We start from the raw sequence: 19,645 nt of genomic DNA on the forward strand, positions 1-19,645 counted from the left end.
CTTAAATGAAAGAGGTTTAGTGCAGCCTTTCTAATGTTCATATTAATGAACAAATTAATATTCATAAATTAATGTCAAAAATAGTATATGGAACCCTTTTCAGTTAGTAAACAATGTGACGTTTTGTCTGTGGGCGGAAAAGATTCCCCAGACCGTTTCACTAATGCTAGTTATGAAGTTTTGTTAGCTTGTTTTTTAACAATGATTGGAGAAAAATCCGAATTTACCTAAATATGCATGGTAACTCACTGTCTGTGATGCGGTTATTATTGAAAAAATTAACTTTAACGGATGAAACCAGACTTGCCAACCCGTACACACTCACTCAATGGATGGAAGATCTGACAGGATTTCCTCCGTTTGAGTGACTTACATTTACACCTACCTGATAGAGAAATCTAATATATATAATAAAGAGCAACTCACCTGTGTCTATCTAGTCATGAAGATGTATATTTTCAATATCAGCAGGAAACAATTTTTACAGCTACATAAGTGTGATCTGGGCCAAAAAAAAAATTTATATAATAGATATATTATTTGAAGACTTATGTATGTAATGGCTAAATAGTTATTTTAAAGTATACCTCCTGTAAATGATGCAAGTTTACAGTGACATTAAAGTACCATTACATTACTTTACATACAGCAAGGCAAGGCAAGTTTATTTATATAGCACATTTCGTACACAGTGGTAATTCAAAGTGCTTAACATAGAAGAAAGTAAAATAGTCATGAAGAAATAATAAAACAAAAATAAAAACAAGCCATTTTAAAACTTTGGAAATTATTTAAAAATGGACTTATTTAAAATGAATTTAAAACAGTTAAAAATAGAAAATGATTTTACATAAAACACAGTGAATATGTAAAATACAGTGCAATCGGTTGCAATCAGTACAATCGGTTGCATCAGTACATCAGTGCAATCAGTAGGCCTACATTTAAAGTAAGATGTGAATATTTTCTAGAAATAAGAAATCCAGAAACTGCAAATTTTCAAATTTTTGTATTTGATTATTCTTTCTTACCAAGTTCTTAAAAATTACGGCCAAAATCAATCACAATGCATATACAATTACAGATGATTAAGCATATAAATCATCAGTTTTTATTGTTTTACACACATGCACTCAGATTTTCATACACGAAATAGGCTACTCTTGCATGTTGTGTGATAAGAAATGATGCATAACACAAACCATAATCCAAAACATCAAAAAACAATACTTTATTGTAACTTTTTCTGATAAGAAGTGTGCGCTACAAACGTGAGCATTTTTATAGATTTCTTTCTGTCCAGTCTGCACGTTTTTTTGCATTATGAATACATTTGTCATAATTTTTCCGTCTGGCAATGGCAGCAGATATGATAATATTTCAAATTGGAGCCTGTACTCCATTGATTCTGGCACCCAACATCACAACAAGATGATATTTTAAGCTCCTTATGTAGCCAAATCTCTACTTTTGAATTCTTTTTGAAATCTTCGTTTGAATTGGCCTCCTCCAGTTTTCCCTTTGTTTTATCTCCTGCTAGTGCTGTGACGTAATTGTGACATCGGCACTAAAAGGGTCTATAATTTACAGAGCAGCAAGTTGTTTTAATTACTGTATGGGATAGTTGGTTAATAATAAAGATGTATGTGTCTGATCTGTTTCGTTTCGTTTTTTTTTTTTTTTTGTAAATAATATTAAGCCAGTCATGGGCAATCAAATACAGCGGATATTCCTGAATAAACATGTAATGACCGTTTTATTATTACTTATTGTCTTAAAGATGAAGCATAAATGCATGGTATGGTGTCATAATCCTTTTTGAAAAACATTGGCCACACGGAAAGACTTATCGGCCGATACCCGATATTTCAATTTATTTATTTTTAATTGAAATATCGTGCAATATATTGGTTGACCCCTAATTATTGCAGTTGATTTTACACTGGTGCAGCTTTTGACATTTGACAGTGTATCTGGGATTTTAAAAGTCATACCAATTCTAAATGTTAAGTCAGTTTGAATGTAAATATTTTGGAACTGTATGATTTAATGGGTAAAGTTTATTTAATTCCGCTATACTCAGTGTAGCACTACATAGTTTTATTTCAAACAGCATGGTGAAGAACAGAGTTTCAGTTTCACCCAACCAAATTTGACATTTTAAACCTCCTACCATTACACTAGGAAAGCAAGAGTAAGGCTAAATCATTTCTTGGGATTAATATCTGATCAAAGTTAAGAGTATGGTTATTCAAGTCACTCTATATCTGGATACCCTAGACATTGTCACCTCTAGGGAAATGTGAAATATACATATATATATATACACATATACATACACACACACACACAAATACGCAACAGGGCTATTTTAAGGCCAGCCACAGCGTTTCCACAACACTGCAAAGACCTTAAGCTTCCGCTGCCATGGATACATTTCTCTCTCTCTTGCCTTTACACACAGTTTGCCATATAATTTATGCAACAGTTTATCTCTCTCTCTCTCTCTCTCTCTCTCTCTCTCTCTCTCTTTTAAATGAATTTAAAAGATTACAGGATAGTATTTTTATGTTGTTGTGGTGGTGTGAGAATGTTCATAATGCCAGACATTGCTGATTATTTCGCTGCTGTTAATAGCTTTCTTTTTTTTTTTCATATGATGTCTGGTTGCTGTTTTTGCATATTAAGATGTTCAAGGTCATAGGGTTGAATATATTGCAGCTTATCTAAATTTAGCTGTCACCATCAAATAACTTTTTGTTTTTGTCTGTATCTTGGTTTATACCAGGTCTTGGTTTCAGTATAGCAGGGGGTGTTGGGAATCAGCACATCCCAGGGGACAATAGCATCTACGTCACTAAGATTATTGAAGGTGGAGCTGCACACAAAGAAGGGAGGCTGCAGATAGGAGACAAACTTCTTGCTGTAAGGAAACAGTCTGTCATCTGTTGCTGATGACTTTGTGCTTGTTAAATGGATTAATGTCTGTGTGTGTTTTGGTGTGTGTCATAGGTGAATAGTTCCTGCCTGGAGGAAGTTACCCATGAGCATGCCGTGACTGCCTTGAAAAATACCCCAGACGTGGTCTACTTGAAAGTAGCTAAACCCAATAGTGTCTTCATGAATGACAGTTTTGCCCCTCCTGACATCACCAACTGTGAGTTCTACATGGGGTTGGGGAGGGAGATATGTCTTACTTGTACAGACTAATGCAGTGTGTGAAGCCCATGCCCAGCAGTGGTTGTATTGCTGTGCTCTGTCCTTTAGCCCTGGAAGCAGGAGCACTAATAGGCCACAGAGGAGATGTATAAACTACTATTGATTGCTCTTGTCTGAACGTATCGCCCTTGCAGACATTAAAGCCTATGTTGTACAGGAGTTGTGAAGGCAATGCTGTATAAATGCCCCTCCGTATGTCTCCTGCCCTTAAAGGTGCCATATAATGCCAAAAAATCACTTTTATAAGGTGTTTGAACAGAGTTGTGTGGCCGCAATGTGTGAAAACAACCAGTCTATAATGGTAAAAATCCACTCACTCATTGTTTTATAATTCCAAAAAATCATAAACCGTCTCTCCACACAAGCAGTTCCAGACTATGATGACATACTCGGTGAAAGTCCTGCCCATTTTGAAGCTCTTTGCCCTTTTAGCATACACACAGCCCTGGGTGAGAAGCATTAGTCCATCATTACTAATGGCCATTTCCATAACACCAGAAAGGAGGACACTTTGCAGCATTTAGTGAGGCAAGAATAATTGCATAGGACTCTGGTGTACTCGCAACTACAATGTACTAGTAATACAATTTTGTCGATTATATCGATGGTATCATGATACAGTGATTCTGAAAAAGCCTACTCTATTCATTGCCGGACAATTTGATGTAGACCTACAGTACAGACCAAAAGTTTGGACACACCTTCTCATTCAAAGAGTTTTCTTTATTTTCATGACTATGAAAATTGTAGATTCACACTGAAGGCATCACAACTATGAATTAACACATGTGGAATTATATATGGAATTATATACAGTAGGTGGCCATCCTATCTGGGGCTTACCGCCGCGTGTACTGCCGCGGTGGTGCCGCGGGTAACTGTAATTCAGTCGCGTGTTAAAATCATTCGCGAAACTACCGCCAGGTGGCGCAAAGGGACGGATTGCGAAATGAATGTAACTGTAAAATGAGATAAAAGAAGGAAGTAAAACAACAATAACATTATGATATAACATTGTAACATTTAAATTACAATTTGTTAATTTTTTAAATGTAGGATAGTCTTAAGGCCCTTTCACACCGGATGCGTAACGAAAAAGCGAAACGAAAAAGCGAATAGTTCGCGTGCGAATAGTTCGCGTCTCAACCATTCACATCAGCCGCGACGCGAATTTGCGATGTCTGTGACGTTCAGAGAGCTTCAACATTCCAAAACTTTCGCGCCGACAGTTGAGAAAATGGACACTTCAACTTCATCATCCAGTGAAGACGAGCTTTTCATTTTCTTTAAAAGACAGAAAAGAAGGTTTTGGGTGCAACCAGTCCTAAAGAACAGAGAGTCTGAAGGGGAGTATGCCAATCTTGTACAGGAGCTAAAACTTTATCATGGCCGGTTCCGCACTTACTTTCGGATGTCTGTGGGACAATTCGAGGAGCTCCTTCAGATAGTGGCACCGCATCTGACGAGACAAACCACAAACTTCAGGGAACCAATTGATCCGGAGCAGCGTCTGGCAGTCTGCTTAAGGTGAGCTGTCCTCTTAAAAACATCAGCCCATAGAACACACATACAAGTAATCAGAAGATCCATCATTTTTGCTGTGACGTCACCTTTGTTTCCTTGTATGTGATTGGCTGAAGCCTTTTTGTCGCCTCAAAAGTAAAAAAAAAATCGACATCGAAGCGAAAAAAATAAAAGTCGTTTTTTCGCCTCAGCACATTCGCGTTCGGTGTGAAAGCACTCATTACACAAACAGCTGATCAAAAAATAAAACCATCGCGCGAATTATTTGCGCGTCAAAATCGCGTCCAGTGTGAAAGGACCTTTAGGCTACAGTCTACTAAACAAAAATTAAAAGAAGACTTAAACACAGAGGATCATATGCATGCTATTTTTATTAAACAGTAATTAAATATAAGGCCTATATATATATATATATATATATATATATATAATATATATAAGCTAAATGTTTTAATTTCTTTTTCATTTTGGTTCATTCTTGGTTTAAAAAAATCTTCAGGTTCCATATGCAGAGCGATGCAGAACGGTCCAGCATTTAGCAATAATTAGTATTAACTCTGTTATTTTTCTTGATTTTTCAAACTACCAGCATTTTTTAATTATGCCTTATGTGTGACCAAAAATTAAGTATTATTTGTTTTAGCTGTTTGAGCGTGCTGGTACCTCGCGCACATATTCACTGGAAACAGCAGTCGTTCACCAGACATTCAGCATGAGCACTTTGACATTGTTAATTATGATTTTTTTTTTTTTGCTCGATACTGAAACGCACACAGCCTATTTACCTCATGAATAATAGTTAAGCTTCAAATGGGCAACATCACAAATATGGAAACGTTTGATTTCTCCCGATTGAGAAAGCCAAACCTTACCTTATGCTTAGCTTTAAATTATTATTATTTTGTTTTTTTTTTGTTTTATTAATAAGCCTATATTATTATATACTGCAATTATATTTATCCATTAGAATTATATAATTTTAATTATTGTTTTGTTCTGATAAATTTGTTAAATTTAAAGGATTTGTTGTAAAATATTTTCTTATAGCCTATTATTTTCCTCTCACAAACTCTGATTTATTTTTTAGCGTGTTTAAAAAAAAACATGCAGAAAAACGAAAATAGGTTATTGATCCGTTAAAATGAAACCTATACACGACTCATATTTTTTTTCCTCTGACAAACTTAATTTAATTTTTAGCGTGTTTAAAATATAAAAAATAAAGAAAACATTCAGCAAATGAAAATAGGCGATTAATCCGTTAAAATGTGGTAAAAATGTGTTACTCTTGGTTAACAGTAATTATAATTATTTTACTTCAGAACAGAGCCTGGGACTAATCTAGGTTATCCATGGTTTTTTTTTTCATTGCATCTGAAAATGACTTTGTTCATTACATTCACTTCACGCGATCTGGTGCAGATCAGCCTCCCGCAAAACTCAGCTGTGGACGATTTAAAAATGTTTGAAATAAAGCAGTGGTTCTCTACCCGCAGCCCGTCACGAATTCAAATGAGGCCCGAACCACATGCTGAATAAACTTTTTTTTATATATAATTTTCTGAAATTGTATTATTTACATCAATTAAAAAAAAAATTATGCTACTAATGAAATATAAGCTATATCCTAATGTTTTTATGTGATTTTTTTTTTCTTCATATATTATTTTCAGACATGAACACTGGCATAAGCATTTAACGAACACATACAAGCGTGCACTTTGGCAGAATTCAATTCAAATAGTCATCAACAGCCATTAGGTAAATTGCCTTTAAGGTAAAATTGCGCATCAGAATGGATACATTTGTTTTTTAAGGGAGAAAAAAAAAGAAATTCAAAAAATGCCAGCGAATGAACATGTACAAACTTTTTTTTTTTTTGCCCCGCAACTCACTTGAAGAAGTTCAGATAAATGGAAACACCATACACTATGTAACAATCCTTATCGTCATTGGAGAGTGTGTGCCGAGGCTCATGAGCAGATGACCGCGCGGACAGGTGCGCGTGGTCAGTAGGCTTCAAAAGCAAAATTGCACATGTGCAGGCAGAGTGAAGAAGCTCATTGCTACTCGAACCTGTGCAATCCGTCAGTAAAAGAATATAAAGACGTCAGATGTGCAATAATTGTGGGCAATTGCAGAGCGGACCATCAGCCTGTGCATTCAGAAGTATAAATTGAAGAAGTCTGCGTCCGCGCTGGCCGTGTCTGCATCCGGATTGCTCATGCGGAAAGTACACAGGCGTTACAATCGCAACTTCTTTGTGTTATTGCTTTCAAGCTGAATCTCACAAAATTGGTCAGCTCCCGACAGCATCAGGTGTTTTATTTATGGGGAGTAGAATTGTTTATTTCAATTAATGTGATAGATTATATATCATAATAGTTAGGCTATAATATTATAAATCAGGTTGGCTTGTATTGCTGACGTAATATTTAAATTATATGCGTAGACTTGCGCTTAGACCATAGTGCGGCCCACTGGAAAAAAAGGTTGAGAACCACTGATATAAAGGTTGCTGTCCCATTTTATACAGGAATTGTTCATTTAAAAAAATTGAATTATATTGTTCTAATTATATTGTTAACACAAGTTCATTTAGAACTTTTTTTTAACTTATAAACTCCTTGAGAATTTAAAGTTAGTTTAATAGTATTTAAATTCAAGTTTAAAAAAAGGTTTTAATTGCTTAAATTATTTTTTATTAATTAATAATATGTTATCATGTTTGTTCTTGTAAAAAATACGTGTTTATTCTTTAGGAAAACAAGGGAAAAAATAAGGGACAATCCGAATATTTGTTTTGCTTTACCTATTTATGTAAGCTACAATTATTCAAATAATAATAATAAAATAATGTCATTAAAAAAAATACCATTGGCCTGAGTAATTTTGACCATTATAGAATTGTGACTTTAAAGGCGCAATATGTAATTTTTCTGCTCTAAAAATAGCAGATATCACTATATCTATGTTATATATATTTTTTAGTTGTGTACTTACATTATCCCGAAAGTTTCCACGAACTTTCAAATCCAGAGAAAATTATAGTTTAATTAGAAGACATGGCACGTTTCTTTATTTCCGTTTTGTCGCCCGTCTATGGCGTCATATAAACTTTGACCCCTCTAGTTTATCTAACTTCCTGCGGAACCGCCAAATACAAAGGTGAACAGAAGCAAAGACGAGACGAAGAAGAAAAAGTAGTAGCTAGCCTTGATCGAGACTATTATATTTTATATTTATATTGTTTATATTCGTATTTATACCTCAATCAATAACTTAGTTATGGATCATGATCATGCTTTGCCTGCACGTTCTGTGAAGCGCAGTCAAACGTACGGGTGAAATAAATGACCTGAGAAGGTTTTGGGACAAGAGAACAAACAAGACACGGATAAATATTGGAGTTGCATTTCCAAGATAGAGAGAGCTTCGTGACAAGCTGAAACTACAGAGAGATGCTTGCATTCTAATAAGCAGGTATGCATCCATTCAGCTAACTATATCTATCCGTATATTTTGTGAAACGATGATGTCTTGTGTAAAACGCAGACGGACTAGCTCTCATGTATAGTATAATAGCTGGATAAAGTAGCTTCAAATGCAGTTCACTATCTTGTTCGATATCATAGTATAAACGTAATTATAATTATTAACGAAAGGCAACCGTGTTTTTTTTAACATATATTACTACTAGCTAGATGGAATATTGATTTGATAGGGGTCTGATAATTCATATATCTCTCGTGATTGTCAAAATACTAGGCTGCTGCTGCTGTAGGTGAAGGGAGACCGCTGACAGACCAGGCTCTTGTCTTCATGACAACAATATCTATACTTCATGTTGAACATAAATATAAAGCCTACTGATAAAGGACACCGTCAACAGTATTGACGGCAAAATAGACTATGTTTGACAGGTGCAATATTTGAAAATCGATAATTATTTATTTATTTTTTAAATTACATTTATATCTGAATTTATGTCAACCTATAGACTTTCAAACATCAAAATGTCATGAATTAATATGTATTTGTGTACAAAATTACATATAAACATATTTTCCTATTATATTTTGCCTGTAAACGCTTCCAACACGCGCGTGTCGCGTGAAAAATAGGCGTCGGTTCTATTTCTAGCAAGCACGCGTTTTCCGCGCGCCTTGAGCCGCGCCTGAGATGCGCGGCTCACACAGGCAGTCTGCAAGCTCTAACCTATTAACATGGGAGCCGAATTAAAAACTGACACGCCACGCAGCTGAGACGCTTGCGCCACGCATCCAGTTTGTCGCCGGCCTCAGTTAAAATGAGTGAGGAATGTGGGGAGCGACAGAGCGCGTGTTCCAATGAACAACAACTCCCATGAGCCTACTCTCTTTTCCGACGTCATCAAAGTACGTCTTATGTTATTATTTTGATTGAGTGACCCCTGGTGGCCAAAAATTCCATACTGCACGTTTAAAGATTAGTCATTTAGGTGGTAAAAATACTGTGAAATTAATAATGGCATTTTAGAGCAACCGAAGGTTTATGAAACATTAGCCAATAAAGCATTTTTTTAAACAACGGAACTTAAAGTTGTGAACTAAAATATTATTTCAACCATACAGTGTGAATAAATAAAATGTATAATTTTCATAACATTTCATTATTCATAAAATGCATAATGTTTCTGGTGTTTGGATTTGTAGGCTACTTCAATATAATGAGCTCCAAGTTTAAGAATAGCCCTAGACTAGTTTCTCTCTCTCTCTCTCTCTGTTTAACAGCATTAGCTCAATGATATACGTCTTCCTTCCGTTAGAATTTTCCTGCCTTGCTAAATGTTGGGCTCATGCAGGGCCGGCGCGTGCCTATAGGCGAACTAGGCAGCCGCCTAGGGCGGCAGCTCAGCCAGGGCGGAGAGAGAGATGGCAAGAGAGAGAGAGAGAATTATTAATTTATTTGTTTGTTTCACATTAGGTATAAATAAAATAAAAGCTATAAATAAATAAAAAAACTTTACATTTCGAATAAAAATTCCCACACGGCAGCGCCCTATTAGTAGGTCTATATGTATGCAAAATACTTTAATGTATATCCAAAAATGTCAAACTGTATAAATTTATCTGGTCATGAGTAATCGCCTCCGTGGAAGAGGCTTTTCGCTGCTTATAGACCATGGGCCCATATTTGGATTTTTAGATGACATCGCATCTCTCAAAGAAAAGGAGAATAGAATAGCCTTCAGGATTGCTTAGGACTGGAAAAGGCCCTGACTCATGGAGACTCGCGAGATGTTGATGGGCATGAATTGTTTGAAGAGCTGACTGCTTTGGGCAGACGCCTGGTTGCTGGATCTAAACCACAGGATGCGCTTAAATTCATCTGTGAAAAAGGGATGGAAAACAATTTTCCAAATATTTTTGTAGCATTGAGAGTGCTTCCCACTCTCCCTGTCACTGTGAGCTATGGAGAACGCAGTTTCTCAAAGCTTAAACTGATAAAAATGATCTCCGAAGTACAAGTTAAACTCGAGGACGCAATCAAAGCGTTTGCCGCTGCGAAAGCCCGACGCGCACGCTTCTGAAATGTAGGTGTGTGAATGTGTGTATCAGTCAAGAAAACAATCGAAAACTCCAGTTTTGTGAGCTAAAAAGTTGAGTGCACATGTTTAGTTTTATTCTGTACACTATCTATTAGCCTATAAAACAGAATTTATACTTAGCTGTTGCATTGTGTAGGCTACCCTTTTCACCTTTTTGCAGAATGAAAAAATTAAAAACTCTGAAAACATGCTTGCACGTTTTTATTTTAGTGTAATTTCATAGATTAAAAAAAAAATGTTTACATGCATCTTAAGGATCCCTAATTGTGAATGTGAGGGGGCGGCACGATTGTGCTCTGCCTATAGCAGAATTTGAGCTTGCGCTGGCCCTGGGCTCATGATCAATAAGTTGTATTGGCCTCAATCTGATTCAGTAAAGTCAAACCGCAGACAGTGAAGCCTCGAGACCCGTGCGCTGTGAGGCGGGAACAGAGGATTCCGCTTGGTCTTAAAACCTCCCGCAAACATCCACGATCCCAAATAACAATGATTTTCGTAAAATAATGATTAATTATTAATTGATGATTTGTTATTATCATTATGGTCTTGTGAAAATAATAATATGGGCTGCGAGAAAATTATGAATACAAAGAGTACTGCTGAGTGCAAGCATGTTTCAGCCCAGTAACACACCGTTCCTCAGAGCCAAAACACAGACCGAATTCTGTTCAGCTGGAGGGGGTTGAGTTTTGGGTAGTTATTCATGGATTATGGGGGTCGAGATAAAAGTGTGAATTGCTCTTTCATATGGACAGAGGCTTTCACTTGCTGAACCGGTTTATATACGACTGTTGTTTTGATTATATTCACTGTGCTGGCTCTCTCCGACGAGAGAAATGCAACATTCACACATTACACTATTCCTTTTCGTCTAAAAACATTTCAAGCTTTCAGTAGATATATTTTTAATGTACCTATGTGAGACACCACGATATTATGTTAATTAAAAAATTATACATTCATTATCATGAAAAATTAAAGTGATGAGACGGCGCCTCCCTGTCATTAATGCACATTAATAATTTTTGCACAAACACTTGAATATGAGCTTCTTATCACAGTAAAATTCATGCCAACAGCCAACATATTTAGCTTGATCAGAAGGTTGACTGCAAGAGTACAGCGGGATGTTAAGAGTTTGTCTGTTTCTTTTACTGATTATTTTCGGGTTAAAGCATGATTTAAACAGATTCACACTCAATCGCTTTCGCAATAATGCGTTCAAACAAATGTAATCTTACAGTGCTACATTATCAGCATGCTATCTGATTTTGAAATCTTGAAGTTAATCGATCTGTTTAGATAAAAAAAACTGACAAAAATATACTGTTATTTTCATCACAAACAAAATTTTCACAGCAGAAAGCAGCAATTAAAGATGTAATGCTTACAATGTTATTAGTTTGGCATGTGATAGGCTATAGGGAAAAAAGTTTACACAAAATAGCTTAAGCCACTTTGAAACTCTCCAGTTATTTTTTTTATTATTATTATTTTACATGCTATGTTATGTTTCTGGTATCAGAGCGCGTGGAGGGGAAGTTGTTGCTTCTCACAGACTCTGCTGCGGAGCGAGAGAGATGTTTCACCCGACGAAATGAAGACGACCGCAGGAACACAAGCACAGCACATCCGCCGAAAATCAACCTGCAGCAATGCTCGTTCATCGACTCGCCGAGCTTTACTTTTGTAGGTCGCATCATGGCAGTAAATAATTCGATAATATGACCATGCAGTCAATACAGATATTTAATAAAAACATTAAAACAAGCAGGGCTGTAAAATAAAACAATAAAAAAACGCATGCCAGATCTACACCGGACACAAGTGGAACGATCCAACAAAAGACAACAGTACACAGTGATGGATGCACTGGACTCGATCCCCATCAGTGAACTAATGCTCGTTCTGTTTATGATGAAATGTTCTGACACTGCGTTCAGATGATTTGACACTGTAGTGTGATGTCATCACGTTTAGACACACTTTTCGCTGTGGGGCACAGATGACAACTTTCGCGTCCGGTGTAGACACAGACAGTGACTGCTCTATTTACAAATAAGTTCTATAAGAAAAAATAAATAAAAATAAAAAATCTAAACCAGTGGCATAACGAGATGGAAATATAAACTAGAAAAAATATTAACAGGTCCTCTGTCCATGACACTGACTCACTGCGGAGCTGGCAGTTTTAATCTGAACAGCTCTTAAAGCTGAGTGGATGGTTAGATGCATGATGGGCTAGTATTAAAAAAATAGCATCTTTCCAGCATTAAGGTAATAACAGTACTGTTTTTTTATCATCTTGTTGCAGTTATAAATTTGACTGCTAAATGAATGATGAAGAACTATATTAAAACTTGTTTTGTAAAATTTCTTCGTCATTTGAATATTGATTTAAAAATCGGTTTAAATCATAAATCTGATTTTTTTTTCTAAAATAAAAAAAACAGGGATTTTTTTTTAGGCTATATGATATTACCCTACTTTAAAAACAAGTAAAGAAGGTTCCCTTTAAAATTACTTTAGTTGTCAATTACTAAAGCTTTTTTTTTAACTTCGTGTGAATGTTTGTTGATTATAATGAGAGAACTTGAGTTTAATTGTGAGGAAGTTTTATTAATTCTTTAGAGTTTCAAAGATTTAATCGTGCCGGTTTAATTTTTATATTTTAATATTCGTTTCTTGTTTTAGGCAAATTAGGCCTAAATAATGGGAATGACATTGTACAGTGCTTCACATCTAAACATGCAACAATTTCTTAATCAGTTTACGGACAAATGTCTTTTTCCCAATAAGTTAAAGGACAGGTAACTAATAACAAAAATGCATGTTGTTTTATTAACCCTCTGGAGTCGATTAACACGGATATGCGTTATGAGATATTTTCTCCTGATAACCCCGAAAAGAACTTAAATGACACTTTCAGTTTTAATCGTACAGATAAGAGCAATACATCAATCGAATCTGTAAAGGGTCTACTTTTTTTGGATACAGACATAATAACAACAAAACTGTGTGCTATATAAAGATAACAAACAAGGTGTGCTGTCTGCAGCCTTTGTCTGCGCCGATCTTCATTTACAAAGACGTCATTAAAATGAACTGTAACTTCATGAATAGGCCTACTCAACGAAAATACATGAGAGAGATATCTATAGAAAGCTTGACATGTCTACTTTTAAACTAAACAAGTGCCGCCGAAAACAGATATTCTGTGATAAAGTAATCCTTATATTGACATTTTGCAAATTAATCCATGTAGCCAACCCCCCTAAAATAGGCTACCACTTTTAATGCTCCAATGCAAAGTAAACCACAATTTCTTTTGAATAATATAACGCATAATATAATATAAATAATACTGCACACCTTTTAAATGTGTCAAATCTAAAATATGGTTTAATACCATGTAGATTAGAGAAAATATAATCACAGGTTCAGGCACAGGCTTGACATCCTGCTTGAATTCGTTCTAAGAAATGCACATAACTTCATAAGTACCAAACTTTCGTCTGTGGATATTAAATATTAAATATTTTAACTACAGTGTTTTTCTTTCATTTTCCCTGACTGAAGCCATCAAATCTAACACATCAGTGAGGCAAAACTGACGTCTATTAGCGAAAATGTGCTTTGATGCGCTTGTTTGATAACTTGTGGTTAAAGCGCCACTCAGCGATCAAATGCTGCAAATGCACTTTATACCGCCGCCGCGGTGGTACGTGCGGCGGTAAAAAGGGCCTTTTGGATGTCTACTTAGTGTACATAACAAAAAAGTGTGAAACAACTGAAAATGTCATATTCTAGGTTCTTCAAAGTAGCCACGTTTTGCTTTGATTACTGCTTTGCACACTCTTGGCTTTCTCTTGATGAGCTTCAAGAGGTAGTCACCTGAAATGGTCTTCCAACAGTCTTGAAGGAGTTCCCCGAGAGATGCTTAGCACTTGTTGGCCCTTTTGCCTTCTGTCTGCGGTCCAGCTCACCCCTAAACCATCTCGATTGGGTTCAGGTCCGGTGACTGTGGAGGCCAGGTCATCTGGCGCAGCACCCCATCACTCTCCTTCTTGGTCAAATAGCCCTTGATGCCTTCAGTGTGACTCTACAATTTTCATATATATATATATATATATATTTATATATATATATATTAGGGGTGTAACGATACGCGTATTCGTATTGAACCGTTCGGTACGAGGCTTTCGGTTCGGTACGCGGTACGCATTATGGACCGAACGGTTCGTTGGACTAATTAATTATATTTGGAAAATAAAAAAAATTGTGAAATATAATGATATGCGTTCAACAAGGTAGCCCAATAACCCAAACGAGGTAACAGGCAACGCCCCTGACACCCCCGAAGAAGAAAAAAACACCAACTTATATGTTTATGTTAAGGCTACTCAGTCAGGCGCTCGCTCACTCAGTAATACACGCTGAAGGCTCGTTGCAAAATGGCTAATGCGTTTAACAGACCAGAAATAGAAGATCCTCCAATAACCAACAGGTCTGGTGTTTGGGTGCACTGTGGATTCCCTGTAAGCTATAATGGTGATGTCAAGAGAGTGGTGGATAAAAAAAACAACGATATGTCGCGTCTAGGGTACACCAGCAGGAGTAAAAAAAAAAAAAAAAAAACACCAGCGGGAATACTTGAAACATGTCAACTCATTTACGCCGACATCACCTTAGCGTGTCAGTATCTGGGAAAAGACGGAAAAAGGGAGAAACATACACGCATGAAAACTATCCCCGCAGCATTTAGACAGACATTTCCAACGGATTCAAACAGGGCAAAAGACATCACCACGGCGTTTGGTAGGCTACATTTACGTTATAGCCGCGGATATGAGACCTTACTATTTACCATTCATTCTATCATCACCATTATAGCTTACAGGGAATCCAAAGTGCACCCAAACACCAGACCTGTTGGTTATTGGAGGATCTTCTATTTCTGGTCTGTTAATCACATTAGCCATTTTGCAACGAGCCTTCAGCGCGAACTGAGTGAGCGAGCGCCTTACTCTGTAGTGGAAAACGTAGGTTTTAAGAACATGCTTAATGTAATTGAGCCCCGTTACAATATTCCTTCACGAGCCCATTTCAGACAGACCGTAATTCCTGCTTTGTTCCAAAAAACATAAGCCCTATAGAGAACCAATTGAGTAAAAACACACTCAATATAAAGAGTTATAGAGTTCCATATAAAAAGTTACATCTTTGTATTTGTTCATAACTAATATAACATTTTCATTTTTTTTTTATAAGGAGCTGTTTTTGTTTTATACAGTATGCTGCTAAGAAAACACCATAGAAGATGGGTAAAGAATAGCTCCATCATTGTTCAATGTAAAAAAAAAAACATACTTTGTTAGTTTTAATAAATAAAACATTTTTTAAAAATCAAGGAAATTTATCTGCCAATTTTTTCTTTTTGCTGTATCTAAAACGTACCGAACCGAACCGTGACACCAATGTATTGTATTGAACCGAACCGTGAATTTTGTGAACCGTTACACCCCTAATATATATATATATAAAATAAACAATTGGTAAAAACAATTCTGGCTGCTACTATGGGCTCAGTTCTGAAAATCTTTTCTACAGATAACCACATTACAAGCAATAGCAGAAAATAAATACAATAGAACAAAGACATAAGTTCAATGAACAGTGCTTTTCAGGTTTTTCAGCTCAGTCTAAAATAAATTTCCAGGTATGATACAAAAATGTAAGGCTAATCACATGTCAAATTGACTGCACAGTCTTCACTGTATAAATTAAATAGATTAATCATTTTTGATGTTACAACAGTTATTTAGTCAGGAGCAGTGAGCACTTTATTTATTATTAGTTTGCTTTCACTTTAAGAACGAAGCATGGATGTTTTAAACAGTAATATCTTAGTCTGAACCTAAAGTAATCTTGACAAACTATATATCATTGGAAAGCTTAAAGACTGTAGTTTTGATATTTGGTGACTGATTTTTGAAATATTTTACAAAGCAACTGTAATTTATTAATATGCAAGAAGAGTACTCATCAGAGTCAGAGAGTGCATTCTGACCTTTACTTTGAAATAGTGATGCATAGATGAAATCATGAAAAATCTGTACAAGTATTTATTTATTTATTTATATTTATAATTTGTTCACTTCTACAATAATCTGGCAAGTGTCTGCTTTAAAAAGAGACCAACCTTAAGTCTGTGGACCAAAGTTTTCAAAAGTTATAACCGTTTAAATTTGAAATGTCATTTTTACGTCTATGCTCAAAAAATTGGAACCGACAGTTAACAGGTTAATATATTGATACGCATGCCTTTTCTTTCTCAACTGTTTACGTTAAGACATGTCTAACCGACTGTGTTTACTAGGATATTCGCCAGAACGTGCATTTTTATTTAATTTTGTCCGTATTTATTCATCCAAGCACAAAAAAAGCAGAAGATTTAGTATTTGTGCGGTCTAGACACGGCTGTCTGTGCTAGCTTGCGCTTAGACGTGTGTGCTGAAAACTTCTGTTCTGACAACAGTCCCGAGGATCTTTTATACTTCACCTTGTGCATTCGGGCAGGGGCAGTCCTTATATCAAGTCCAGATACATGAGTTAGCAATGCACATGTTGGCAATAATGCATAGGCGGACATTATGTCAACTTTTGACAGTTCAAAATGGTGCCTATACTTTATATTTATACTACAGATATCAATATTTTACGTGTGGCATCGATCCATTGTATCGTCAGACATCGTATCGAAGTATCGATCCATATCGGTGAATCGTTATACCCCTAATGCAAAATCCATGAAAAGCGTCTTTACTGCTTTTTTGCTGTAAATTAATGCTCTTTTGTCCAATCTGGATTAAACGAGGTCTGATATTTTGGCATGTTAATGTGATGATATGATGTAGCCAGCAAGTGGAGGTTTGTTTAAATTTTTTAAACAATGATATCAGATATTTATTTGACACTGCTTTCAGCCAATCGTTTGTTTGACCAGAGATCTTACGGCATTAGACGCTATAATGCTGCATCTTAATAAAGATACTAGAGCGGGTTTTTGCAACTCCAAATAGGAGGACAAATGAGTGTCCGTATTAAGGCTGCACCGGACGCTGGAAAGGGGGCTTAAAATCCAGACTGTCCGGCCAAAATCTGGATGCATGGCCACCCTAGACTTGACTGCCTCACAAACGAGGGTTAGTTCAGCGCTGGAGTTGTGCAAAAAATTAGACAAAGTAAGCATCACGCATCATATTTTGTTTTCCAAAAGAGCTTCTTGGCCTGACACTGTAAGACTAATGTTCCTAAAGCTACCATTGCCAATGCCTGTTTTCACTAATGCTGCCTTCACGTGCTACCAGAATGATCGTGAATTGGAATGAGGTAGTTATCAATGTGTGAAGTCAGTAACACGGTCACCATAACACTGGTATGCCACGAGCATGAGCTCTTGAAGCTCCTCACTCTTCTGAGAAGGTAGCACTATTGCCAGGTTTTTGCTACAAAACCCTCCTGCAGACACAAAAAAAAGAACCCCCAGCAACAGTGTTAAAGTAGCCCACTTGGCAACACTGGAAGGGAGGCGGGAGCACCAGCTCATTTTCATTTAAAGGGGACATACACATAAACAGGGCGTTTTGGCTCATCCCCTTAAAGTGGCAATTTCAAGAAGCTATAAAAAAATTTATACACACTCTGGGGACATCAGATAACATTTTATAATATTGTATTAATGCATTCTATGGCACCGTTTAACAAGGCACTAATGACTCTGTAATGCTGAGGGTTATGATCTGTCTGAACTGTGTGGAAGTGTTTTTAAGACTGCTCATCTGGATCTGGTTTCTCCTTTCTCCACATTGATTTGATTAGAAGTATTATTGTCTTAATGGCACTGGCACTGATAAGGCTTGGCAGGATGGTTAAAGATGTCATAGACATGGCATGGTGTTCATAGGAATGCATCAGACAATGACAATAAAAAAAAATTACAATTAAATAATTGCGCTGATGGAACTTCTTGAACGTGCTGTTCATGTGGATATCAAAGCACAGCCGGATGCTTATTTTGAGAGATGTGAGCCTGACGCAAGTCATGTAAAAGGGACTTTAGCTTTGTACTGTTGCTTCAAAGCCCCCACTACTTTTGACCTACAACATGTAGACTTTTGAAGACAAAATCATTTCCTAGTAAGCTCAAGTCTGTTAAATGAAAGTTACCTAAAAGTTAATGTACATTTACATAATCTACCACCCTCATTCTCCACTGCTAAGCTCTTCAAAGGCTGTGGACCCCAGACACACAGTAACACACGTACAGACAGAAAACTGCACCACTCAATCAGACACGCTTTCATCATTAAAAGCACTTGATCTCTCTGCCCCTCCTGATGCACCCCACACGGCTCCCCTTAGAGACACTCGTTTTAATCTTTAAACAGGATGCTTGCCATGTACCCCAGTATGATGAAGGATGACTCCTATCTCAAAGTCAAAGCCTGCACAACTCTACTGTTAGCACTGATCCCCCATGTGTATGGGGCAATTAGATAAAAAACCACCCCCATTACGGTCACAAATATTACATACTTGTCACAAATGAAGTCAAGAAATCAGTTCTGGTGGTGAAGGTGAAATCTGACCTTTGAATTTGTATCACGTGGAAACTTGTGACCAATAGAAGATATTATTAAAGCTCTAGGTTTGCAGTAGAATGTATATTTTTTAATTACGGGTGCTCAAATTCTAGTGTGATCTAGTGTGAAATTCTACCAAATTTTGGTATTGGTCGGCATGAAATGGAAATTGATGCTATTTTCTAAATGGATTTTGATGGATCTTATTGTTAATTAATGCATTCAAAGTTTTTTTTTTCTCTTTTAACTCAATGTTGTTTCATCCAATCAACTACAGTTGGTTAGAACCACATCCCAGCTCTACTTTTTATTACATAATTTGTTTTACTCAGAACCATAATACGGAAGAAAGGATCTGTCAATCACTACCATTACATTCAACTTTAGGACAGGATATTACATGAGGCAACCTCAGCATTTACTACAAACATTCATTATTTCATTCAGTTAAAATAAACTATTTAACCCAAACTTTTCATTTTATATTTTATGCCTATAAGAGTATTGTGTTGTTCTGATGTTGTATTGACATTGATTCTCCCATGCATATTTGTTTGATGACTTTGTAGCACATTTCAAATCGGTCACATGGGAGGTTTCTTTTTAAGTTCTGATCACTGTAAAGAAAGCAATGCTGTTCATTAGGTTGTGGAAGATAACTAGGCTA

The 19,645-nt window shown here is 36.3% G+C and overlaps 1 protein-coding gene across 18 annotated transcripts in view; it reads left to right on the forward strand.

The window, feature by feature from the left end:
- The window catches only part of LOC132155146 (discs large homolog 1-like protein), a 156,254-nt gene that overhangs the window by 114,089 nt on the left and 22,520 nt on the right, over positions 1-19,645 (forward strand). For all 18 annotated transcript variants that reach the window (XM_059563968.1, XM_059563969.1, XM_059563970.1 and 15 more), the window contains 2 exons: positions 2,789-2,925; positions 3,013-3,157. In XM_059563968.1, coding sequence (XP_059419951.1) covers positions 2,789-2,925; positions 3,013-3,157 — 282 coding nt within the window. The remainder of the gene's footprint in view (positions 1-2,788; positions 2,926-3,012; positions 3,158-19,645) is intronic.

This window comes from Carassius carassius, chromosome 12, assembly GCF_963082965.1.
Source record: "Carassius carassius chromosome 12, fCarCar2.1, whole genome shotgun sequence".
Lineage (NCBI taxonomy): Eukaryota > Metazoa > Chordata > Actinopteri > Cypriniformes > Cyprinidae > Carassius > Carassius carassius.